The sequence below is a fragment of the Xiphias gladius genome, chromosome 23, assembly GCF_016859285.1.
Source record: "Xiphias gladius isolate SHS-SW01 ecotype Sanya breed wild chromosome 23, ASM1685928v1, whole genome shotgun sequence".
Lineage (NCBI taxonomy): Eukaryota > Metazoa > Chordata > Actinopteri > Istiophoriformes > Xiphiidae > Xiphias > Xiphias gladius.
Genome location: NC_053422.1, coordinates 28,685,007 through 28,712,270, shown reverse-complemented (window position 1 = coordinate 28,712,270; position 27,264 = coordinate 28,685,007). Strand labels below are relative to the sequence as shown.

Below are 27,264 nucleotides of genomic sequence, written 5' to 3'. Positions count from 1 at the left end.
ATGAACCAATTTTGTATTACCAAAATATTTTAATAAAATGTCCAAAGTTACTGAACAAAAAACATAAAATATAGGGACAAAACATAAAATGTACCCTAAGTACCACAACTATTGGCACCCCTTTGGTTGCAGAACTACTGGCAACAACGGCAGCCTCTTAACATTTCTTGTAGCCATCTCGAAATTTCTTGTACCTCTCTGCTGGTAGTTTCTGCCACTCCTGCATTGCTATGCGTTAAAGCTTTTAAGTTTGCAGAAGTCCTTTTTGCAACGATTTCAGCTCTCTCCAAAGGTTTTCAATAGGATTTAGGGATCATAATTCATTAATGGCCAAATTTAAAGAGTCCATCTTTTCCTTTTCAAACATTCTTTTGTGCTGCTGAGTGTGTGCTTTGGGTCATTGTCCTGCTGAAAGACCCAAGATAACATTTCTGATGCTCTCAGATAGCTTTCTATTGTTTCACAATAGCTTTGCTATTGTGAAAAAGAAACTGAAAACAATCAGCCCCATTTTATGAAGTAAAACCATCAGTCAGTCAGGTCATGAGATGACTGAAAATTAAGCAAAGGTGAGTTTGTTCAAGGGACTTATTTAAATTCATCAAAAATGATGCCAATAATTGTGTCCGAGGTAGAGATTTTGTTTTTGTATTATTTCACTATTATGCAAGTTTTGTTTTTTCTTCTTTTGTCCAGTAACCTTGAACATTTTATTGAAATAATTCTGGTTATACAAAATTGGCTCATTTGCATTTATTTTTGAAGATATTCTTAATTACGATCTTGAAATTCAGGGGTGCGCTTGTACATATAATTAACAGTGTGGGCAGTGAGTTGGCAGACTTATTACATTCACTCCACAGTAGATCTAAGCCTAGGGAGAAAAATAAAACGTACTCCGAAGCCTCTTTGGTGGCATTTCTTTTATTGTAAACATCTCGTTTTTAACTAATGTTTATAAGACGCTTGGTTTTTGCAACAGTCCCTGTAAATAATAACATCAGCTGAAGTTACAGTGAAATCAATAATTCTTTTCTCTCTCTATTTAAAGTGACAGGAGGAAAACTACTACAATGATTTCAATATATATGATCATTCAGAGGGTACACAGAACTGTTCCGCTGTTTATCAGTCAGAGATGCATATATGTGGGCAAATGTGGGGGGGTTACGGAGGGGATGATAGTTGTGGAAACTCACCCTCTCAATCTCATGGCACTTCTTCAGGGCCTCTCCAAACTTGTTCATGGCCTTCTGGGCCAAGGCACACTCTGTCTGGAACCACATGCACTGCATCTCATTCAGGTTCTCTACTGCAGAAGTGCCCTCCTGAAACCACAAACACACACACATAATCACCTATTATCAGGACAAATTTATATATTTTTTTAGGCCTACAGTAAACAAAAAAAATAAAAAAACATTTAAAAAATAAATAAATAAATGCTGTTCTATACAGCTACAAATGGACTGTGGGTAGCAGATTATTCACAGACAGGACAGACAGGATAGAAACTGAAAGTCTGCTCACTAAATCATCTGTGCACATCAGTCACGACAGTCCCGTAAGTTGTGTCAGGTCCGCAAAGACTGTAATTATTCACGTCACAGTTTACAAGACTGTCATGACTCAAGGCGGCTAACATCTAGGTTACTTTAAACTTAAAATAACTTTTTTGTGCATGTTGTAAACTTCAGGTAACCACAACACAACCACAACATTTAGCAAAGATATAAATGTTTACTGAGAAAAGGCGCAAATACAAAGACTGATCTTGGGATTTTAAGAATCAATATCAGATAAATTAAATAAGAATTACTATTAATCAGAAAACCCAATTTTTTTAATCCACCCCTATCTGAGACATTTATCAGACTTCACACAGGTCCCTCTGAAGCCATAAAGTATGGTGGTCGAGATTTTAGCAAATCGAAATGCTCTGACAACAGAAATTTCAAACACACCCTCTTTCCATACACATTCTGTCTCTTACCCTTGTGAACTTGGAGCACATCTCCTCTGCTTCTTTGATTAGGCCAGCTTTCAACATGTACTTGGCACACTTGGAGTTGATGAAGCGATCGGCAGTGTCCAGGGCCTGAGCCTCATCCATCCATCGGGCTGCTTCCTTTATGTTGCCTGCGTGCTACAGGGCCAAGGATGTAGGTAAAGGGTAAACATCACAAATGTTACGCAAGTATGAGTACTCCATGTTTGTGTAGAATTTATACTAAACCTTGTAGATCTTGGCCTTGATGAGGAAGAGCTCAATGAGAGTGGGTGTGCTGTCAATGGCAGTATTGATGTACTCCAGAGCAGGGCTGGGCTGGCCTATGAAGTCAAAGTGCTGTGCAAGGAAATACTGTACCCACAATAGGGTGGTAGGGGGCTCCTCCTTCCCATTATCTGTACACACATTTCACATAAGTCACAATGAGTGTGTGGAGTCACAGCAGAGCTATAGCAATATCTAATTTTAAATGCAACTTGGATGGTTTGGAGTCACAAAAAAAAAAAAATCAAATCGAACCAATCAATCAAAACAAATAAGGAAGTCAATTCAAGACCAAGCAACACTCACCATTTTTACTAAACATTCGACAACTTTTTAAACAGGTTTCATAGCCAATTACTAGTTCCTCAATGATTGTAACCTGCATGAGAAGAAAACAATTTCAACTGTTGTTTTATTTCAGATTAGGAAGGACAGAGATTTAAATCTGGAAGCAAATATTTTAAATGTAACCCTGCTTACCTTTTCTTTGTCAGTGTAGAGGGATTTGAGGGTAGTGAAGACGGGCGGGCAGCCTTTGCTGAAGTTCATCCTTAGGTAGCTGTCCAGACATTGACGAAACTTCTCCCCTGGCCAGCACAGCACACAGTAAAGGTACAGTAAAGTGAGATTTGTACGGCCTCTCTAGAGCTGTCACTTTTTGTTTGAAATTAAAACATTCATTCAAATGTGGGGGGAAAAGCTAATATAGTCTATTCTAGTCTATAAGACCGTTTGAACTAGTCTGCCTTATGATCCAGCACTCTAAAACTTCACTATCAGCTTGACCTATGACATGCCCTTTTAACCTATCAAGCTAGTAATGTTATGTTGTTTACTAGGAAAATGTAGGGCACTAGTGAGCACAGCCATCTCGAGCTGACAATCACTTCACCAAAACTCTCCGTTGCCCAAGTAAGGCAGTGGAGCGCATTTGAATTCATTCAAACGAATTGTGTATCATTTGAACTTTGTGCAAATTGGATTTTTGAATAAAGAAATGGCGTCATGGCACAGAATAACATTAATACAGTTAGGCACATATGTATTTGGACAGTGACACAATTGTTGTAGTTTTGCACACCTCCACAATTGATTTGAAACAAAGCCTTCGAGATGTGATTGAAGTGTAGACTTTCAGCTTTAATTCAAGGGGTTTAACAAAAATATCACATTAACCAGTTAGGAATTACAGCCATTTTTATACGTACATCCTAATTTTTAGAAGCTCAAAAGTAATTGGACAACTGAATAACAATCAGTTTCACGGTCAGGTGTGGCCTATTCCCTCGTTATTTCATATCCAAGTGTTGCATTTGCATTTGGTAGCTATTCATGGGTAAACCCCTTCACATCTAACCAGGGCAAGGACACTCAAGGAGGTAGGTGTATCATTGTAAAAGTCTACAATCAGGAGATGTCTTGATGAATGTAAATACAGAAGGTTTACCACCAAGGTGCAAACCTACTAGTGGTTTGCATGACTAGTAGGTTTACAGACTACAACATCCACTCTGTGTGTATATATATACACTTGTAATCCAAACAGCTAGTCAAATTTTAAAATATACATAAAATCCCTTTGTAATTAATACAATTGAGGTGTGTTTTAAAGTGCAAAAGTTTTTAAGAATAACATGACAACTTGCACTGCTTGCTCTAAGTTGGGGAAATGCCAACTATAAACCTGGCGCATCGGACCCTGCATTTGAAATGTTCCCTCATTATTTCCTGACAAATAAAGCGATAAAATGTCTGGAATTGATTCCAAGTATTGAACTTGCATTTGGTAGCTGTTCATGAGAACTCTCAATATGTGTCCAAAGAGGTGTCGATGCAAAGGACATCATTCGGCTGAGAAAAAAAAAAAAAAAAAAAACTATCAGACAAATAGCAGAAAGTTTTAGAGTGGCAAAATCAATGGCATGTACATGTATTGCTGCCCATGGAACTGGGTCACTGGTGTTTACTGATGAAGTGATTGCTAATAGAAGTAGCAGGACGAATTCTGACGTGTTAAGGGCTAACTATCTTCTCAGAGTCAGTCAATGCTGCAATTGTGCTTCACAGTACAGATGGAAAATGACCCAAAACAAACTGTGAAAGTAACCCAAGATCTTCTTTAGGCAAAGAAATGGAATATTCCTCAAAGACCAACTCATTCACCTGACCTTAACCCAACTTAGCATGCTTTTCACTTACTGAACACAGAACCAAAGGCAGAAAGACCCACAAACAAGTAGCAACTGAAGGCGGCTGCAGTAAAGGCCTGGCAAAGCATCTCAAGGGAGTAAACTCAGCATTCAGTGATGTCCATGGGTTCCAGACTTCATGCATTTACTGACAGAAAAGAATTTTCATTCAAGTATTAAAAATAGTCCTTATTTTTATAATTATGTTGGTTTGTCCAATTACTTGAGCCTCTGGAAAAGAGGGACTATGTTTAAAAAGGACTAATTCCTAAACGGTTAATACAATATTTTTGTTAAACCCCTTGAATTAAAGCTGAAAGTCTACACTTTGATCACATCTTTATGGCTTTGTTTCAAATCCATTGTGGTCAAATCCACTGTCTAAATACTTGTGTACCTAAATGTATGTAGGGTTTGATCCAGTAACCACCACTGTGAAATAAATAGAATTAAACATAAAATGTCCCATCACTGCAACTTCACTTCGCCCAGTTGTTCCCATAAAACCACAGGCAGAATCAGTGGCATTAGTAACCTTTTTCTTTTCAGCTTTCATCAGCTTTAGTCAATAGATATTAATTTTATGAGTGTACAAACTGCAAAATTTCATTAAAAAAAAAAAAGTCACACAGATTAACCCACCATAATTCTTAAACACACAGTATGTATTTTCTGCCACTAATGGTCTCTCAATCAAAACAATAACAAAAGATGGAGTTTGGTGACGCCGTGAAGTAGCATGGGATAATGGGAGGAGTTGTCTTCACCACCATTGCTGTCATTGCAGTCAGCTTGTCCCAGTTAGGATTCCTTCAGTGTCAATCTTTCAAGGAGGTTTTTACTGGGAGCCGAATTATCCACAGAGTTCTCCCCCTCTCCAAAACAAACGTATCAGGTGATTAAATTCGGTACCAACAGTCTAAAGTAGTTTCACGTTAAAAATCATTGTTTCTCCGGAGCTGAGCTGCTGCTTACGTTTGCTCTGCTTGTTTCTCTGATAACTTAAGATCCAGACGTCTGGAGACTAAAGTCCTTCATCCGATTAAAAGATATAGTTATAAATGACCAAGATCCAAAAAGCGTGTCATAAAAATTTAGCTTAAACCAGAGAAAAGGTAAAGACAAACACGAATCTGACACATGTGCAAAGGGGATAGGATGCAATTGACAGGAGACCAAATGAAACGGTCCATGACCTTGATTAAAATGACAGATTTCTCTAGGTTTGAAAATTGCTAGAAACATTTGGGTTAAATTAAGTACACAATTCAACAAAAAAATATAACACAGGTCTTGTCATTTTTAAACATTTGAATGCGGAAAAGTTACTTTTTATACCTTCAAGTCAAACAAGTGTTTCCTCCTGTGAAGAAAGGCAGACTATCTGTTCATGACTCATACGACAGAATTTCGTTTGTAGCTAAGAGAAAATTCTAAGTAAGAGAAAATTGTTGAATGCCACAAATTCTCTTAAACTGCTTGTACGTGCCATTTAAGAACAAATCTGTTTGTACTTCTTGCATGAGGCCTATTGTGTGTTGAGCTGAGCTACTGAACTCTGCCCTACCCTGCCCTGCAGTCTGTCATTATTACCATAAGCAGTCACTGCTTTTCCTTTTCTTTTTAATTTAATGATTTTTATGTCATTTTAAGTATCATAGTAATGTAGCTATATACGAAAGGCAAGCTAATTGGGCATTTTTTTCTAAATAAAGTATAGATATTGAACTTCTTTTGAGTTGACTTGAAAGTAAAATATGGATGAAATATTTGTCAGTGGCAAAGTTATGCCCTGGTGAAACAAATGGAGTGTCCACTCCTAATCACCAATTTGTCATCCATTTGATCTAAAACTGTCCGTGTATTTAATATAATCAAAAACAGAATTAGGGTTTACAGTTTTTATACTAACTGTATGGTGGTGCTGCAGATTGTACCCTGTTTACCTTTAAGGAAATTAAGAGGCAGCCGTCGGGGAACCAGGCCTTTAGGAAACTTCACCCAGGAATCCTCATAAATCCTCTGACGCTCCTCTATACTGCCTGGAGAGACAAAAACACGAAGACAAACACATAGTGTAAGAAGAAAAACTGATTGAAAGCAAACATATCATCCCTCAGTAATATTGAAGTCACCCTTTTAAATCAGCTTGGCCCATCTGTGTGGTATTTTAGTGTCCAGTGCAGAGTGCATGGCGTACCACTGGGAGTAGAGGAACAAACAGCAGGAAGGTTAATTCAAATGAGGCAGAGTGAGCTGTTGATACTTTGGTTGAAACTGGGTCTTAAACTTTACACTGAGAACAGATGTCTCAGAACCACATCTTTTTCTGGAGCAACGTAAATTTGCTGCCAGTCTGATGGTTTCATCAACAAATACAAACCACTACTTAAAGCAAATGTGCAGTAATGAACATAAAATGCTTTAAATGTAATAAATTATTTTAATAGTATAATTGTTGTATTTAAATTGGAATTAAAAAATACTGTTTAATCTAAGTATAAATGGAGGAACCCCTGCTTTATTGTCTGTCTGTCCTCTAATTTTCTTGACAATTGCTTGTTCGATCGACTTCAAACTCAGTGGTTGTACTGCCTAGGACCCAAGGGAACAGTTTCCACTGTGAAGTTTTTTTTGGATGAGCAGTTCTCCAGAAACATAATTGCACATTCCACGCAATCAACGTCAATGATTATGAAAATGTCCTGTCGCAAAGATGGCTGTGTCCGGTCAAAGCATGGATTCCCCAGAAAACAAGCGGCAGCTACAAAACCTTGCACAGGATCATCTAAAGTGTGGGGCTATTTTAGACAGAGACCCAAGCTCTGCAAATTGGAAATGGCTTATCACAGCAATAAAACTGCTATGCATGGTCACTTGAAGCAAAAGCATTCCGGAGCGCTCTGTTTAATGTTTAATGTCGTATGACATGGCTCTGAATTTGCATGATTGTCGGATATAAAACCAATGAGTTAGACATAACTTTCTTTGTCCACCAATTATATATATATGTATCATGCATTAAGGCAGTGATGTGCAAAGACAGACCCTAAAAGGGGCTTGAGCCCCTGTATTTTGACCTTAGACATAATAAGTTTCAAAATGTAGTATAATCAAGCTCTCAAAGTTCTTCTGATCTAATGTGATGTGGACCTGGTCAGCCTACTAGGGGGAGTACATGAAAGCATAACACAAATATGTAATTTTGTGTTGCCAGTAGGTGGCGCTGTGACTATGGCTGAACATTGGCACGTAGGTGCCTTCAGGCCAAGACGTTTATCAAACGTGAAGTGTTGGGCAGATTTAACAACATATATTTGAGTAACAACCACTTCCTGTTTCATGGTGAAACATTAAAATTTACCACGCCACACTGAGAACACCATTCAATGAGAACTCAGAATCTTCACAATAAAGCCTCATCAAGGTCTTTAGGCTTTTCTGACCACATTGGAAGTGGATCTGCTCAACCCCCTTGGAGCAATACATCCAAGTACAGAAACTATCATTTCCTGTTGCCAGTAGATGGGGTTTTGAGTATAACTGAATATCGGCATGTAGATGTCTTCAGTCTGGGAATCCTATCAAAGGCAGATTTAACAACGTATATTTGAGTAACAACAACTTCTTCTTTCATAGCGACACACATTAGGGCCTGAGCACCTAATAAGAAAAAGAAAATAACCACAAGCACATGACAAAATACAAAAATCAAGTGGAACTACAACGTTTTGGGCCAGAGGATGGTGTTCACCTGGCTTTAAGGCCTTTTCCAGGCCCTGGTAGTAGGCCCAGTTCTCAGGGTTCCTCTCCTGGAGTCTCCTGTAGACCTCAAAAGCCTCCTCTGCCCTCTCCAGCCTCAGCAGCAACTCACCTACACCCACACCCAGACCCAGACACACACCCACACACACACACACCCACCCAAACGAGATGGAACAGAGTTGGTTTACTATTAACACTAATAACTAACACAATGTTTTTATAACATAACTTTATCAGTTTAGTTTATTTTATCAAGCGGCACTGAAATATAGAGTGACCGTTAGCCAATTTAAATTCTTTTGTCATTGGTACTGTGGGAAATCGTCACTCAGAAAGTGACAAAACAAAAAAGACTAAAGTGTTTTCTAAACATTCTGTTAAGAGAAAGCTGGGGAAAATGCCCTTCAGGACGTCTACCTAACCACACAAAGTTAATCAGGGCTCCAGACTGCAACCAAAATTGTCACATGCGCGACCATTTCTTGAGTGTACGAGTTAACATTTTGCACGCTTGCATAAGTGCGAGTGATGACCAAGCTGTTTTTGTGCCCCTCCGGCACAAGTACTGCGTTAGCCATTTGCGTTTAAAGTAGTGCTTTTCTTCTTCACTGGCTCAGTCGGCCTCTCCCTACTTGCACTTTCATCATCAGTGCAGTTACCATCAGTTACCATGTTTCAAAGATGAAGTGGTCTATAGTTGATTATTTTAAAAACACAAAATGAGAAGAGGGAGGAAAAGGCGAGTGGAGAGAAAGACCCAATGAAATGTCCCCACTCAAACACAACTGATGATGAGAGTGCAGGCTGCAGGGATTGGGAAGGTGCAGGCAGGGAGTGACCGACTGAGCCAGTGAAGAAGCAGTACTATTTTAAGCCACAGAGGCTAATGCATACCCCATTTGCGGTACAAGCGGAATGCTGTTCTGCATGTGTATTGAAGGCAATGTGGCCAGTCCATTGCAGGCAACTTGTTACCGGGTCAACACAGTTTAAGCTTGAAACTTTGCAGTTGCACAACGACAGTAAGAAACACAAAACCTGCGGGGACCGATGCATCACCCAAAAACTTTGCCCCCCCAAAAGAAAGAAGAACTCTGGTTCACAAAAAAAAGGGTGTGTCCAAATCATGTGCGGATGTGACCAACTGAGAAGGTTAGTGAAAAAGTTAGTCTGGAGCCCTGTTAATGAACAGTGTTGCTATTTGACTGACAGCATCAGCCCACCTCTCGTTTCTTCCACAGCCAGTTTGTCACAGATCTGTTTTTCGTAGTTGTTGAGGTGATCAAGGGCCTCCTTGTGCAGACTGGCCTCCCTCAGAACCTGGTTCTGATACAGCAACAGTTCACTGTACTCATAGTCCACCTTGTCTGGAGAGGTCTGGAGACAGACAGACAGACAGAAGACAGGGATTCAACAAAACTTTAACTACAACCCTTAGTAGTTTTCCTGCAATGAAATTTTTTTTTATATTAATTGAATATTGGTTGCTTACTTGGAGTTGTGGCATAGTATCACTGCTTCAAGCAGGATTGAAATCCACAGTATAAATACATACCCAAAGTTATGAGTGAAGGCTTTCTTGGGGATACTAGATCAAAATAAACTACTTAAAAATAAAGATGAAATGTGATTTGAAGTGGTACTTTTGTCTGTTTTGGAAGTAAATATACAGTGAGGCACACAAGTACTTGGACAGTGATGCAATATTTGTAATTTTCCCTCTGCACACCACCACAATGGATTTGAAACAAGGCCATCAAGATGTTACTGGAGTGTGGACTTTCAGCTTTAATTCAAGGGGTGTAACAAAAATATTGCTTTAACCGTTTAGAATTACAGCCATTTTTATACATAGTCCCTCACTTTCAGAGGCTCAAAAGAAACTGGACAATTGAATAACAATCAGTTTCATGGTAAGGTGTGGCCTATTTCCTCATCTGTTCATTATATTTAAGCAGATTCCAAGTGTTGACTTTGCAATTGGTTGCTGTTCATGGGAACTCTAAAGATGTGGTCCAAAGAGTTGTCCATGCAAATGAACGCAAACCTATCTGACAGATGGCTGAAACTTTAGAAGTGGCCAAATCAACTATTAGGTATACTCATAAAAAGAAGGAATGCAATGGCAAGCTGAGCAACACTATAAGGCCTGGAAGACCACGGAATACAACTAAAGTGGATGATTGCAGAATTCTTTCTTTGGAGAGGAAAATACCTTCACATCATCATCTAGCCAGGTCAAGAACACTCTCAAGGAGGTAGGCCTATCATTGTCAAAGTCTACAATCAAGAGACGTCTTCATTAATGTAAATAGAGAGGTTTACCACAAGGTGAAAACCACTGCTAACACTTAAGAACAGTTAGGCCAGATTGAACTTTGCCAGAAAACATCTTAAAAAGCCTGCCCAGTGTTGGAACAAGATTCTTTGGATGGATGAAATCAAGATTAACTTGCACCAGAATAATGGGGAGAGTATGGAGAAGGAAAGGAATGGCTCATGATCCAAAGCATACCACACCCCGTGTCAAACATTGTGGAGGCAGTGTTATGGCATGGGTATGTATGGCTGCCAATGACTCTGGGTCACTGGTGTTTACTGATGATGTGACTGCTGACAGAAGTAGCAGGGTGAATTCTAAAGTGTATAGGGCTATACTATTTGCTCAGATTCAGCCAAATTCGGCAAAACTGTAGGGTGGTGCTTTACAGTACAGATGGATAATCAACCAACATGTACTGCAAAAGAAACCAAACAGCTATATGTACCTTACTGTATTTTGAGCCCATATCTGTCAGCCATTTGCTTGTCATTCACCAACAAGTGATGCCATATTTTGTATTTAATTTTTTCTCCTACATTAGAATACCGGTATGAACCTGTCAGTGTTTTGAATGTGTTTAAATAGTGTAAGAAATTCAAACTACAACATATGGTCATTTAATTCAGGATACTGTTCGGAGTTTGATAAAACAGTAATGCCATTCTCTCTTTCAAGCTCGTATTCTGAGATTTCTCAAGTATTTTTGCTCCTTGTCAAACAGTTAGAATTATTCCTCATGGTTAAAAATAAAACCTGGAAGCAGGTAAAAAGAATTCACATCTCCAATCCAGCTGTAACACTGCATCCACGCCAGTAGAGATGGAAAAAACAGGTCCTCAGAGTGATAACATATCGTAACTTTAAATGTAATTAATTTAATTGTGGCAATTTTTCAAAACAGCAACCATGGCTGTAACATGTTTAAATAAAATAATAGTAAAATGTCTCACAATGTCTTTCAACTCTCCAACTAGTTTTTTACTGTATGTTAACCCACCCAACACCATTTTAAACCATGAGAGAATCGTACATGTGGCCTAATATAATCAAATGTTTGCTTGCACCATCCTCACATAAAATATTCAATACTGCCACACACACCTCTTTACTTCATGCTTACAACATGATTAACTCTTCTGATAAAAAGAAAAGTTTGAACGTCTACAATTCAGATGACACTACCCACTGAAGGATTACATTAAAGGCAGAGTAAGCGATTCTAATTGAATACACTATGTGTCAAATTCAGCAAATATCTCCTCATGGTCCGCTAGCTGTCTGCTCTGTGTGTGTGCTGAAAAAAAAATCTGGTGTTTCTACATAGTCTGGCTCTGTATATGGGATATAAACAAAGTAGCTCGGACTGATAATTCCAGCCAAGCAGCACCTGGGGGCAATTGTGCTCGTGCACGGGAGGGGGAGGGGGATAAAAGGGCCAGAAGAAGCGAGAGAGATTGCAAATCCAGTGCATGCTAATGTGGTACACAGCAGAGGGGGAGAGATGGCTGAGAAACAGAGGTCTGAGGAACGTTGAAAAAGGAAGGGTTATGATAAGGCGTGGGGGGTTACCTGCATTAATGTTGGTGAGGCTTTCCAACAGTGCCGACAGCATGGTCGGACTGGGAAAGGAATTCAGCCCTAGACTTAAATGCTTGGACTGGCACCCCGAATGACAGGCACTCAGACTAGGCCGGTGAAGAGACTTGACTGACCCAATAAAAACTTTATGAATGTTTTGATAGTCCCTCGGCCCACCAATGCGGCGACCCACTTGACAGGCCACTGGCCCACCAACACACTGGCCCATTCGATGGTCAGCCAATGGCCAGTCCAACTATGGTGGAGACCTCCAAGAGTTGAAAGGCATGAAGATGGATGCAGAGCTTTCTGTTTCTTCTTCGCAGCTGTTTAAAACATTAGTTTTGTTGTGTTTCACAGACGCAATTGGTCAGTATTGTTTTGTCCTTTTGTGTATTGTTTGTGATAAGTAATACCTGGTTAGATTGCAAGCAGGTACCGGTGTCACATTTATGGGTTAAATTACTTGCCCATGGACATTTGGCTTACTTTATAGTTTGCCAAGATATGTTGTTGGAGTGATGTTAGCTATAGTAGCAGGACAGTTGTGAGTATCGCTGTCTGCAACTGGTGTGCTGGCTCTGGGAAACTGTCTCCGCACTGCATGTTAGCTTTGCAGCAGCTGTGGTGACAGTTTGCCATCTTGTTGGTATTTGTCTATAAACGTGTGAAGGGTTTTGTTGCCACAGACCTAAAAACAATAGTTTGCTAGCAGATTGGGGTTATTTGGATTGATGCATAATTCAAAATGCTATGCCAGGTAACGCTACCTTCCTTGTTAGCTTAGCTATAAACCTACAGTCCTCTTTTCTGTCACTGAAATTTTGTAAAAACAACCTTGTTTGTTGACATTTTACATTATAATATGTGTTTTGCTTCAGCTCTGAGAAAGAGTATCTACTTCCACGCCATATAACACGCTCTGGATTCTGCCATTGTGTCGTTGCCTTGGCAATGCACGTCCATGAAAATGGGCGTCGGTGCTTTTTAAAGGAGCACTGAAGGGGGGGTGTATTTTTTTTGCTGTTGAGTTCAAATATCAACAGTCTTTCTCCAGAATCACTTACTCTTCCTTTAACTTCACCTTAGCCACTATTGATCAAAAACAAACTTCCACAGTTCACTGCTCCCTAGAACAGACACTCTTTAATCGGCAGTAAATTGAGATTTGGACACTTATTAGTCATAGTCATCAGAATCTGAAATGCTACACAGTGTATTGTGGGATTGTTAGCACAGAGTAGTGTGCATGCCAGGGACACTATAGAGAAAAATATACTATACAGAAAAATAAATTCCACACTCACAAATCAGACACTAGGACTTACAATGAGCATAGCAGTGTGACAGAACTGACAGCGTTGCTGCAGGCTCTTACTCGTGTAAGAGTGTATCTTATATTTACCTTTAGATACGTTTAAAGAAATCTTCTGAGTAGTCTACAGCTTTGGTCTACCTGTTGCGTTTTGCGGAATTCCTCAACGATCTTGGCAGCCATCTCAAAGTCCTCTAACAGGTGATAAGCCACAGCATATCCAATCCATGAGGCCCGCTGGGCTGGACGGAGCTGCAGCAGCTGGTACCGAGTCTCCTGGAGAGAGACAACCATCACAATACACAACTGTAAGCAGTTATTTATGTTTGATTATCCAGTCCATCATCAACTTGTGCCAATCTGTCAGCCCCTCTTTTTTCTATCTCACCAACTTTCCATCTTGTGCAGCAGGATGACTAACACTTATACACCACAACGCTCTTCATCCATTCTCATCCTGTGGCCCTCCATATAGATTTTTCAACTAATCTCATCTCTCTCTGGCAACCCTCACCCTGTATCCTTCAAGGTCTCTCATCTGGATCTGCAGTAGGGAGAGGTCTCGGAGGATCTGCAGGTTGTCTTTATCCCACTTTAGAGCATTGCGGTAGCACTTGATGGCTTCATCGTACTTTTTGTCGGAGCGCTGTAGCAGGCCATACACATGCCAACCTGGGAGGGTGAGCAAGTTCAGGAAAACAAAACAAACAACAACAAACAAGTTTGCGCAGCCGTCCTTGTGAGGCTATTGCATAGACTTCCATTCATTGTGGACAACCTTACCATAACCTTAACCTAACCTCAATTCACACCTTACCCCTAACCTTAACCAGGGACTTCAGAAATTATGTTTTGCCTCTTTAAGACCAGGCTTTGGTCCCGATGAGGATTACTGTTCCTGACAAGGTCAGTGATTATACCGAAAAAGGTCCCAAAGAGGTAACAAAAACACATACAGGCACACGTGAATAAATTTCATATATAAATTTCATTTCAAATTCATTTACTTTGCAAGTAATTCTGGAGGTCAGATTTTTCTTCATATCCTTCTTACTTTTTTGCCAGTATTTATTTGGAATAGGTCTTAAATTGTCTTAAAAAGCAAGAACATATAAACATTTAATTGTGTGTATGTGTGAGTGAGAGTGAGAAAGTGAAGCAGGCTTGTATTAGAGGCAGGCCTTTATTTGCAACTTCCCTCTGTTTGATAAGTATAACTGCTCATATTTTAGTACAAAACCACCTTTTGATCTGCTCCCCCTTGCCCTGTTTAAGTTAATGTATTACGCTGTTAATACAAACTCAACACCGCCTGTAAATGTCTCAAATTAAAAGCCCTTTAGCATTTCAGTGGACAGAAACCCTTCATTTCTTAACAGGGCTTTTATTGTGAAGCATATGCAAGCATACCATACGCAACACCAGCCAGGCAATATTTAAAGGATGATGAATCAAAGTGGATCAAAATGAATGGATCAAATGCCACCATTGACGACCAATAGCATGATTATATTGTTGATTTTTTTAAATTAAAGCAGCAGAGGTCTACATTATGCATAATTGGCATGCACATTATATGACAGGCACCAGGTGTTTATCCACTCTTGTTTTTTCCCTTGGCCTGTATTTGGGGGCTGGGATTTATTTGCTTTTGTCAAACATGCCCCGGCCATTATCACACACCTGGCTTTTAATTTATGACCAGTTTTTATTTGAGGAAATACAGTATATTAATATGAGCTCTTCTCCCTTGGCTGCAATCACCTCCTTAATGTTCTTGAGCTCAGTTAACTTTTCATTGCAGTCCCTTCTCAGAGCATTTCACTTTGTTATGAGCTGGGTATTCTGATTGCCAGCCTTACCCTCAGCCACTTCTGTGCCTCTTCTTACTTTGTAGCCTCTCTCCTCTGGCCCTGTGCATCACACTCCTGCTTCCTTCTCTCTTGATCAAGGTAGACATGGTACCTGGACCCGGCTGATGCCACAGAAGTCAGGAGGTCTTTGTGAGGCAACACGTTCTCACTACCAAGTTGTCACATATGAACAAATTAAAGTGAAATAGGTCTAAAATTAATTATAATATAAAGCCCCCCCCCTTTTTTTTTTTTTTAGAGTGAAGAAAGGAAAGGAGCATCATACAGAAGTTTGGGCACCCCAAGATCCAAGCTGAGACTATTTACCATGGTCTCAGACCTTAATTAGCTTGTTAGCACTATGGTTTGTTCAAAATCATTGTTAGTTAAGTCCAAGTGATGCAAATTTCAAAGCTTTATAAATACTCTGACTCCCCAAACCTTGTCCCAACAATCAGCAGCCACGGGCTCCTCTAAGTACCTAGCACTCCGAAAATTAAAATAATTGATGTCCACAAAGGAGGAGAAGGCTAAAGAAGATGGTTTGTGTTGCAGCCAGTGGCACGGGGAACATTTCACTGGTAGAAGGAAGAATGGATCCAATTATATACCGGCAAATTCTGGCAGCAAACATAACCCCATCTATAAGAAAGCTGAAGATGAAAATAGGATGGTTTTTACAACAGGATAATGATCCTAAACCAACTTCAAAATCCACAATAGACTACCGCAAGCTGAAGGTTTTGCCATGACCCTCACATTCCCCTACCCTAAACATTATCAAAAATCTGTGGATAGACCTCAAGCAAGATAGCCCAAGAATCTCACAGAAGTAGAACCCTTTTGCAAGGAAGACTGGGCAAAAATCCCACAAGAATGAACTGAAAGGCTCCTAGCTGGGTACAAAAAGCATTTACAAGTTGTGATACTTGCCAAAGTGGGGTCTTACTAAGTACCGACAATGCAGGGCAACCAAACTTTTGTTTTGGGCCCTTTTCCTTTTTCATTATTTTGAAACTGTAAAATACGGAAATAAAAAAGTAATCTTGTTTAAAATATTAAAGAAATGTCTCATCTTTAACTTTATGCCTGGAAATCAGGTAATCTCTTACTTGCTTAACTATTCAGAGTAACAGAAATTTTGACCATGGGTGCCCAAATGTTTTCATACCACTGTAATCACACACAAGCCAATGTGCAACAACAGTGTCTTCCTACATGTTGCAAGTCTCCACTTTCTTGTTCACAGAAAAGCTGAAGCAGAAGCTGTCTTCATTGCTTTTATACAGTATGACTGATGTTTAGCTAGGTTTTAGACTTTTTAAGGACCCGCGGGAACCCTTTAAAAGACTAGATGAATTTAAAGTTTGGTTTAGGCTCTAAACAAAGAGCATCCAAGCAGATATTAGGTTAAAGAGCAAGTTGTAAAAAGGTGTTACAGAGTGAATCCAGCCGCTTTAGTGCTGAAATGAAAGCTGGGAGTGATGAAAGGATACAAACATGACTCTTGAGGTCGTTTCGCAGGCCTCGTCTCACCAGCTCGTAGGCCTCCTCCTTCTTGCCCAGACAGTTGAGGGTTAAACCCTTCATGGCCAGCGTCTCTGGAGCACAGAGCAGGGGTGAGGAGGAGAGAAGTGAGACATTTAGGCAAATCCAAGTTATAATGAGTTATTAAGAATGACACAGTATGTTTACAAACCCAGTTTATACATATTATCCGATGGAAAGACTTATAGAACTCTGTAGTGTACTCAATATTTAAAGAATAGGTCTGGAAATTTTAAAGTCTGTCTTAAAACAACATTAATGTACCCATATGTACATGGGAATAGGTCTTGGTTGCTGTAACTATTCCCATTCTCCACCCTGGCCCTAAAGCCTTTTCCACAGAATGCAATTATGCTGTTTTGAGATGGGGGACAAAATGCAGAGCCCTGGTGCAAAATGCACTCCAAAGTTCAGCTGAGGCTCATGAAACTCCAGCTGTCCCACTAAGCCAAATTGAGCTGGTATTTTTCAAAGTTACAGTACATTTCAGAAAAAAAATCCCTCTAATGTTTCCCCAGATATAAATTCCTTGCTGAGCTGTGGAAAAGGGATACTTTTTAGTAGTCGTGTGTCGGGGTTTTATCCCATTCTGCCACAAAAGCACTAGTGAGGTCCACACTGATGTTAGGTGATAAGGCCTGGCTCACAGTCACATTCCAGTTCCTCACAAAAAGTGTTAAAATGGGGAAACCTAGGTCCTTTTTGGACGTGCCTTGGACTATGTCATATTGAAACACTAACCCACTGAGGTCTAAGATATCTTCTCCTATTTTTGGATTGCATGGTCTACTTGTGTAGTAATGCTTGTATAACCTCAACCCTGTAATGCACAATCTTTTTTTTTTCCCCAGGACAACCTTGGCTATCAGAACATATATGCTGCAGCGTTGTCACATGAATGTATAAATAGTTATATTACAATAAAGACAAAGTAAATATAAAACGTAAATTGAATATCACAGAACTTTAATTCAAATCACATAGACAAAATAATGAAGAGGGTGTTTGGTTTTTGAAAATTATTCTCCCAAGTCTTGGCAATGGGGGAAAAAAATAAAAATTCTGATCAACAAACATCAAAAACTATTGACATTTTTTCCATTGAAGTCCTTCGGTCTTTCCATCCGTTTCTACCCAAAACATTAGTTGTGCCATGCCTCGACTGTTCCTGACTGCAATAAGACAGAGAGCCACATCACACTTCTTACCCTTCCAGGGGGTAGACTGACTAATCTGCCTGGTCTTTCTGTCTAGACTCTGTGTGAAAAAAGAAAAAAAATTTCTCTGTATCTCTCTCTCTTTCGTGTCTGCGTTCTCTCCAAAGTGACTGAGCAAATTATCTATTTTTTCTTCTTATTCCTTGTGTTTTTGGGCAGCAGATTATCTATTGACTGAGCGAGGCAGCCTCTCTTCTGACATCACTTCCGGTCCATTTCCCTGTCAAGAAGCCAAATAAAATGCGTAACAACAGAACAACAACTATATATCCATGGAATGCTCAATGCATCCGAAGCATGCACCTTAGAATGCTATCCAAATTCCCGAAAGAGAATCTACACATTATTTATTACATTTACACTAAGATTTTGGGTGCTACCCTAATAGTATAGATCTATAGATAAGAGAATGGGGTCAATCTCATGTTATTCCACTGCGCAAGGCGTTCGAGATCTGACCTGCCACACACGTGCCCAGTCAGTAATACAGGCTCTGACTGGTCGATAAGTCAGGAACACAGCCTCTGATTGGTCGACAGATTCAACCCAATGAATCATGGGATTGCCAGTGGACGGCTAACAACCATGCTGACAAAAACTTTTTTCAATTTGGGGGGAAACACATAAAATCAATAAATATTCAAAGAAGAAATTAAGTATTGGATTTATCATAATGGATTGAATTTACAAAGTATCCAGTGCAGTCCAGACAGTGCAGTTCAAGAATTACAAGGATTTTGGCAGAATTATGATCAAACAGGAGCACTCATTGGAACGGCACGTTACCCTTCTGGGCAAAACAAAAAGTAAGTCTATAGCATGCAGCGTTCCCAAGACTTTACTCTGTCGTATACGACACAACTAGCCTGGGAGGGTTAAAGCTGCCACAAAAGGAAAAAAAAAAAAAACTTTCTAACATATCACTGTATGTTGTAGAACTAAAGACCTCCCTTTCAGTGAAGTAAAGAGTCTATTCCAATCCACAAAAACATGTTAAGTACACTGAAGTATGTGGATACCACTGCTATAGACTTTTAGCCACATGGCGTATATGCTAATGAAATAAAACCTCAATTTAAACATTCAGTAAGGCTAAGTGAGAAATCAAATTACTACCTACCAGAGTTGATAACAATCAACATCGAATCTGAACAAAAGCTACTGTTCCATTATGCGCCCAACAGATCCATTTACAAGAGTGAACTGAAGAATTATGAATGTTGATTGTCTAAGGGAAAATAGATTTTAGTAATTCATTTTGGACATAAATACTGGACATAGGGCACTGTCGAAGTGTGTTCCAAGTATTTTTTCTCAAGTTTTTGACCATTTGATAATTAGAAACCATTTGTGCCAAAATTTAGAAATAGTTTAGTAAATGGTGTCTGTTTTATGTACTTTTCATCACATCAATTGTGTCACTTTATTAGGAACACCTTTACACCTGCTTATTCATACAATCATTCAGACAAGACAATCGTGTGGAAGCAGTGCAATGCATAAATTCTGCAAATACAAGTCAGGAGATTCAGTTAATGTTCACATCAAACATCAGAATGTGAAAAAAAAGAAAAAGTGACCTCAGTGAACCGTGGCATGACTGTTGATGCCAGACCGGCTGGTTTGAGTATTTCTGAAACTGCTGATCTCTTGGCATTTTCACGCACAACAGTCTCTAGAGTTTACTCAGAATGGTGCCAAAAACAAAAAGCATCCAGTGAGCGGCAGTTCTACAGACAAACACCTTACTGATGAGAGGTCAGAGGAGAATAGCCAAACTGGTTGATACTGCCAGAAAGGCTACGGTAACTCAGATAACCACTCTTTACAACTGTGGTGAGCAGAAAAGCATCTCAGAATGCACAATCAATGCTACCTTCAGATGGACTGCTCAGAAACACCAATAACCTCAGTTTTGGCAATGGATGTGGTCTACTTTCAGATTTTTATTTATTTTTTTAAATTTTTTTTATGTATTTATTTTTTTAAATCAGTGACAAAGCTGCTATTCAATGCACACCAGGAAGAAATTAGTCTCCCTGTATGCTTACAACTTGGACTTTTCGAAGTGGTAGATGACACATAATTTCATTTTATGTGAAAGTATCTCAAAGCTTTCACTGAATTCATGAGTATCAGGCTCTTTGAAAGTTAGACATTCACTTTTATCATTCAGTTTTTATTATTGGTTTGTCTGTTGATCATGTTACAACAGTTAAGCCACAGTAGCAGTAGATGTTATTTGTATTATCACAGCAAAAGTCACCAAATTTCTTCACTATGAAATCAGTCCCACAAAACTGTAACTTCTTGGTTCTTAATCCAGTTTGAATTGAATGGTTAACCTACCATTTCTTCACAATGATTTTCCCTTTACAACATTCATTTTTTCTTAAAGCTGCTTTTCACTGCTTCCATTCAAATGTATTTAAGCCTATGAGTGTTTAACTAAAACCACAGAGACAAGAAATACACAGTGAGCCACTTCACACATCTTGTGTAACAAACAACTAGTACACTCACAGCAGGAACAAGAGGACAGTGAAGCTAGTGTTGTCACGATACCAAAATTCTGACTTTGATACAATACCTGCCTAAATATATCAATACAGATACTGCAATGATACTGTGGCAAAAACCAAAACATCAGGAAAAGTTATGGAATAATAGATGACAAAACATGGAACCTAAAAATTTTTAAATCTAATTTGACTAAATAGAAAACTAGAAAATGCACTCAGTTGATCACAAAACTCGGCCTTTAGTAAGACTCAAGACACTTCCTTTTTGGAGGTCTACAAACTGAATTTTCTAGCGACAGAAATAATTATTTACAAAAATGTACGTGCCATGATTATCATTACCAGTCTTGATTGAGTATAAATTGATCATTTGTAACGGTTGTTGTTGATCTACATACTTGTGAACACCTGATTTTTTTAGCAGCTAGCAATTTCTGGTAAAGTTATCTTTACTAGTGTGAACGTTGCGTTTGCATATAGAGAGGTTTGCCACATTGGTAAATTAGCTGAGATAACGCTAAATTAAACACTTATCAATGTCCTTAAATGCTTCATCAAACCCCGATGGTGAAAAAACTGCTTGTCACAAAATAAATCGCACTCATTTGACTTATATTTGAAGGCATTGGCAATATGTAATAATGTTATCTACCACATTCCTGTTGCTCTTTGAATTCTTTGAAAAGGTCGGCATGACTGTTGGCGAGATGCTTTGCCAAGTTGGACGCGTTGGCTCCCTTGGGCTGCGTAGGTTAAAAAACATCTTTTATAGACGGGCTTTGGGGTGTCCATGGGCTTGCCCTAACTATCAGCTATGAAAGTGAAATAATGCCACTTTCACTTTGTGTGTCTTTGTTGACAAGCTGTGGACGGCTTGCAAGAGCACTTGTATTTGCAGCCACGCCTCTCGTTTTGTCACCATGAAAGGTGCAGCGTGCATGAGAGAGAAAAAAGAAAGTTGGAACGCCCACTATGCCTTTAGGCAGTGGAAGCAGAGCGCTGCACACGCCGCTGTTGCACATCAATTCAAATCAGGAAATATGGTTCTTAATAAACACGCTTTCATTCTTATAGTACCATTTGTAATAGTAGGGTATTGCAATACCTTTCTAGTATTGGTATACTGTGCATCACTAAGCACAGCATGATGTTTCTCTTAGTTTCCTTACCAGTTTAGTGTGAGGAAGCAAGTCAAGAAGCTCTTCTCTTACCTCCATGCTCTGCAAACTTTGGGTTGCCCAGGATCTGTTTGCAGAACTTCAGGCCATTTCTGTACTGCTTGTGCTCATAACATCTCTGCAACAAAAGACAGAGCAGATTTTACAGAGGGTATCTGAGGCTTCCATTATTCCATTCTCTACAGATCCTCAGGAATTCAGGTTAAAGTGAACGAAAGGACATTACTGAATGAGTGCTGAATGCAAACACTGTTTTCCAGTGACCAGCACAAATAACTGGTCCTTCCTGCTACGAACGAGCACAGCATCACATACACTAATCATTGCCTCCTTGACAGGCCAGTCAGCCTGAGATTTTGGCACCAAGATAAATGAAGAAAACAGCACCACAGAGAAAAACCTTGATGATGGAGGGCTGTGGATGAGATTTAATCAGACAAGCGGCCAGATGGATGTGCCTGGCTCAGAGCAGACACCAGGGGCTCAGAACACCACCACCCCCCTCCCATTCCAACTTCCACTAACGTTATAATATACTATATGCATTAACTGACTCAGGAGTGGTGTTGGTATTATTAGTAATATGCTGTACATCATAGCGACCGTCAATGGCTAAATAAAACAAACATTTGACTTTCACAGTTTTTTGCGTGTGTGATATCTGCCAAATATAAATGAGGCTTTAATAAACGACTTGAGCTTTCCTGTCCGTGTTATGTTGTAAAAAAAGAAAAGACTAATTTACTCGTTAGAATTCCAAAGTAGTGAATAAAATTTGGCTGGATAAGTACCCGGCAGGTACGGGGAACTTATCCAGCCAGGTACTGGACTGAATTACTCGAAATAACGACAACTATTTTGGTGGGATATACAAGAATAATTTTAATAAACTTAGTTGGCAGAGCAACCGAACGAGTTTCCAAACTGCAACTATTGAGTATAAAGCTAACGCAACTATCCTCCTAAGTTGTGTATGGCTGTCATGTGTCAAGCAGCTTTGTCACCGATATAGTTTGGATGTGTTGCAAGGCCAAGGCTTAACTAGGACGCCACATGATAGTTTGTTAGTCAACTGTTCTGTTTTCTTAATACTATTTTTACAACTCCTAGTTAATACCAGAGACATGGTAACCATAATGCATAAGGTGTACTGAATATTTTGGTTAATTCAATAGCAACTCCCTAGCTACTTGCCATGACTGCCAGAACGGACGGCTACTTGGCAAACTAGCATTAGCTAGCAAGCTAACGTTATCTCAGGCACTTAGCCTACCAAAATTCTTTTGAAGAGAGCATTCTCCTTCGGCGGTAGAGTGATTGAGGGCATTGTGCTGGCTTCCTATGCCTCTGTCGGGTCACACATTAATATTATCCTCTTGGAGTCAGAGATCCTGGACTGTTTCAGTCTCTTCAGGCTCCTCTCTCTCACGTGTTGAAGCCGAGGCCCCCCTTCCGACCAAAATGGCCGATGTGCTGCCCCATCGGACCAGGCTGCTCTGAGTCTGCGTGTCAGGGCAAGCAGATGTGTCGGTGACTTAATGGTATTTTCACAAGAATGACATGCCACAATGTTTTATAAAACGATACATCAAATGAAACAATACAAACGAATACATACATTTGTTTATGTATGGTGTGCCAGTAGTCTCTTGTGTCCACTGGTTGTGTTGGTCTCGAGTGTTGCTAACCAAATTCCATTGAAATTTCTATAAATTTAACACTGCCTTGCTTATCGCTAAATTGTCACAGTGAGTATAAAGTATTTTACATTATTATGTTTTTAATTACATACGTAACTCACCAAGCAATACCTTGATTCGCTAAAAATGTTTTTAGATGAGGGATACGATTCTTAATATCATCATCCAAGTAGTGAATTTGGTGGAAAAGGATACTGAGGTCGAGCCAACTGTCATTCGCGGTATAAGGATGTGAGATGTTTTTTTTTAAATATACATATATATGTATATATATATATATATGTATATATATATATATATACGTATATATATATATATATATATATATATATATATATATATGTGTGTGTGTGTGTATATATACATATATATATGTATATATGTATATATATGTCAAAAAACAGTCTTTTGTTTGTTTAATATGAACCAGATTTAAGAGTTCGTCATATTGATTCAAAAATGTTCTTAATACATGCGCTAATACGTGTTTGTTTGCGAAGAAGTTATGCATAAAACATGATCAGTTTTCTAATGGAATTTGGTGTCATATCAGCTACCAAACCCATTAATTCTTACATGTCATTTTGCGACATTAGGATGCTAAACTGGGTTATGGAGATACACTCGCTTAAAAATAGGAAATTCCAGATATTCGTTGAGTTTAATATTACAGATGCCATTTAATAAGAGCAAACATACGAGTTCCTCATGAGGGGTCGTTCGACTTATCGGTGATCTCTGGAAAATCTTTTTAGTCCTGCCAGGAAGTTTAATCAACCGCGGTGCAACACGATCGAATATCGGACGGAGGTATCTGTCCATTGGCTAAAATGATTTCCAACCGGTTTCTATTTAGAGCTATTTTCGATAGCAAAGGTAAGATCACGTAATGGTAATTAAATCATGGATATGGTTTTTAAAAGGTAAGTGTTTTATCGTGTTGTTCACAACGTGGACGCAGTGTTTAATTTGAAGCCTGACCTTAGCTTAGCATTCTTGTGGCGCTGCAGTCACACAAGCTATTTTCTCCTCGTTAAGCTGTGAAATTTATGCCTATGTTGCCCATCTTAGTGTATGCGAGCAATTTTTTACCCATCACTAAAACATTCGTATATTCATTTAGTTTAGGGTTGTAATCCAGTTTTTACCCGCATGTGAAACCACTCTCTCCAGCAAAATGTTTCTCAGAACTTGGGCAATTTAACGGTGCTCTGCTTATTTGAAAACCCATAATTAAAAGAGGACTTAACTATAACTTAGTTGTGTGTATAGAGGGTATTCTTCAGTTTCATTAACTGGACAGTCCCCAGTTACGTCCATAGCCTTCTTCCACCACAACACACAATGGGCCGTGGAGAGCGCTATAAATCAATTCTGATACTTTGAAATACAGTATTAGTGAAATGGAAAACGACCAGGCCAATAACATGGGGTTGTAAATGGTCTCAAGTAATCATCTACTAGGTTTACAAAGGTACATTATTCTCATGTCATACTAATATTGTTATTTCCCATCATGGCTGTTTCATGTACTGACTGTCAAGACTTTACATTTTTTCATTAAAAACTGTGGTTCTTCATGCTGCTTTTGAATTTTTACAGTTGGATCCAGGTCTTTATTCACAAGCTCCAAGCCTGACACTGCCGACCCCAACTGGTTGCGAGTTGGCCTTGCCTTTGGAACATGTGCTTTCCTTTGGGGACTGGTAAATGACTACATCATTTCATGCAGATCATTTTAATATCGCATAATCTATAAATTTGATCAGTTGTTTTTAGAGTTCTATGCCTTATGTATTCCAGTGTTTCTCTCTGTATGTTCATACATCAAGGATGCCATTTATATCATTGCTTTGCCTATCAAAAAATGTATACATGTCTTACATGTTCTTTCTTACAAGAATCAAGACATTACAACATTGGTCGGCAGGCTGAGTAGTTGGAGTTTCCCCATTGGCTGTTGTTCTTTCAAAATAAATAGGTGCAAAATAAATAGGTAATATTTTGTTCTTTCAAAATAAATAGGTGCAAACAGTTTCTATTGCGTCATCAGGGGGGTGTTCACAGACAGTACTGCCAACTTTGCACCTTTGTAGATGGATTTACCAACCTTTCACACACTTTTAGCAACTTTTCTTCACAAAAGGACCTAGCGTCAGATCTAACGACACCTTACGGCAGCTTACTCTGACGTGAATGAACTTCTAACTTTCTTTCTAAGTGACCATTTTACAAGTAAATATAGCTGAAATCACAGCACAGCCGTTGTCTCTAACTTATGTGTTGGTGAATCTGTCAGACGACGTTATAAAATCAGTATTTTTACAGTGCAGATAAGCAGCTTGGAAATGGCTTTGAAGTGACTGCTGGTTAACATGTAATCTTAATGGGCAGCGTTTCAGTCACTATTTCATAGTTGTTGCGTTGTCTGACAACAGAAACCGAAAAACATGAAAATAAAACAGCTTTATTCGGGAATTTGGCCGTATTAAATTACTCTAAATGTGAGCACAGAGAGTAAGAGAGAAGCAGACAGATAAAGGTTGTGCCAGCCATTTCTTAAGTTTTGAGCTAGTCTTGTTTATATTTGTGATGTCTGATTTTTATTGAGGCTCGATGGATCAGGACTGTTGCTGTTTGCTGAATTTTAAGCAGAACAATGAAATTGGTCTTAAATTATCATATTCATTAAATGCATCTTTGAGAGGCAAAGCCATGTTAAAAGGCCACATTTTTGTGATATTTTCATTATAAAAGGAGAGTTCCTTGGGTTTTCCCAGTTTCCCAATGTTCATTAGTTTTGTTTTTAAAGAGACATCTTACATTGCATATTGGTTTATTCGTTTCGTTGTAAAACTGTTCTTTTTTTAAATTTCAGGTACCAATAAAAAGCCCTCACAAAGTCCTAAATTAATCCCTTTGAAATCTGCAACTACATTGAAGACAAGCACTCATTTTTTGTAGATCTTGAAGGCAGTTAAGAATTTCAGATTATGATGAGATGCAGTTCAAATTGATGAGTGGTCTGATATAACCAGTGGGTACATTTAATGACTTGTGGCATTGTTGTCTCCCACCTGCAGCTCTTCAGGCAGCACAGCACAGATGTACATGAGCACAAATTGAGAAATGGCCTGGAATAACCCACCAAACTGGTATGTGAGTGCCTGTTCATTTTGATGATACCAAAAATATACTGTATATAGAATTTAAGTATTTAATTATTCTTCAAACTGATGCCTATATTGACATATAGTATTATTGGTATTCTGTCATTCAGCTTGAAGATACAGTCTAAAATGTCTAAATGTATGAGCAAGTAAAACATGATTTTTTTTGTCATTCTTGTCCTGCGCAGGGGGTTGTCAGGTTCCTTCTATGGGATGCACCTGTTTCTCCGCTTGTTTCTGTTTCCACTGTTCCTGATTCCTCACTCTGCATTCTGTGTAAAATAAAAATATATAATGTGAAACAGACATGAATCGTGATCATTTTGTTCACATGAATACACAGTTATTGCCATAGTGGGATTGATATGTCTTATAAATGTTGACTACTTTATTAATGAACCAAATGTCTGAGATACATGCTGTATGTTTGCTCCTCAAAAAAACTTTTCAGAAAAATTATGTATATAAACATGGGTTAGATCACATCTTTTAGCTTTTGAAATATCATAGTGCAGGATGATCACTTCCTGTCAGTATATGTCATCAAATAACATCAATGTCACTTTTCTAGTACAAGGTAAATGCTTCACAGCTTACTGGAAATTTTTAATAATTATTGTTCATAATGTGT

The 27,264-nt window shown here is 38.9% G+C and overlaps 2 protein-coding genes across 3 annotated transcripts in view; one reads left to right on the top strand and one right to left on the bottom strand.

Moving 5' to 3' along the window:
- Nucleotides 1–23,399, bottom strand: part of LOC120785397 (N-alpha-acetyltransferase 15, NatA auxiliary subunit-like) — a 33,777-nt gene extending 10,378 nt beyond the window's left edge. Inside the window, exons 1-14 of one of the 2 annotated variants that reach the window (XM_040120094.1) lie at nt 23,382–23,399; nt 23,037–23,265; nt 21,797–21,881; nt 16,795–16,899; nt 13,960–14,117; nt 13,587–13,721; nt 9,453–9,606; nt 8,219–8,338; nt 6,411–6,506; nt 2,756–2,862; nt 2,582–2,654; nt 2,237–2,406; nt 1,994–2,146; nt 1,200–1,328 (exon numbers count right to left, since the gene is read on the bottom strand). In XM_040120094.1, the coding sequence (XP_039976028.1) occupies nt 1,200–1,328; nt 1,994–2,146; nt 2,237–2,406; nt 2,582–2,654; nt 2,756–2,862; nt 6,411–6,506; nt 8,219–8,338; nt 9,453–9,606; nt 13,587–13,721; nt 13,960–14,117; nt 16,795–16,899; nt 21,797–21,881; nt 23,037–23,090 (1,539 nt within the window). In that variant the 5' untranslated portion in view covers nt 23,091–23,265; nt 23,382–23,399. Of the gene's footprint in view, nt 1–1,199; nt 1,329–1,993; nt 2,147–2,236; nt 2,407–2,581; nt 2,655–2,755; nt 2,863–6,410; nt 6,507–8,218; nt 8,339–9,452; nt 9,607–13,586; nt 13,722–13,959; nt 14,118–16,794; nt 16,900–21,796; nt 21,882–23,036; nt 23,285–23,381 lie in introns of those variants that run through there. The other variant, XM_040120095.1, reaches the window with a different exon arrangement.
- Nucleotides 23,400–24,199: 800 nt separating this feature from the next.
- Nucleotides 24,200–26,939, top strand: ndufc1 (NADH:ubiquinone oxidoreductase subunit C1). Its single transcript, XM_040120103.1, has 4 exons — nt 24,200–24,339; nt 25,066–25,169; nt 26,547–26,618; nt 26,822–26,939. The coding sequence occupies exons 1-3, from the start codon at nt 24,294–24,296 to the stop codon at nt 26,604–26,606; spliced, it is 210 nt and encodes a 69-aa protein (XP_039976037.1). The 5' UTR covers nt 24,200–24,293; the 3' UTR covers nt 26,607–26,618; nt 26,822–26,939.
- Nucleotides 26,940–27,264: the final 325 nt, after the last annotated feature.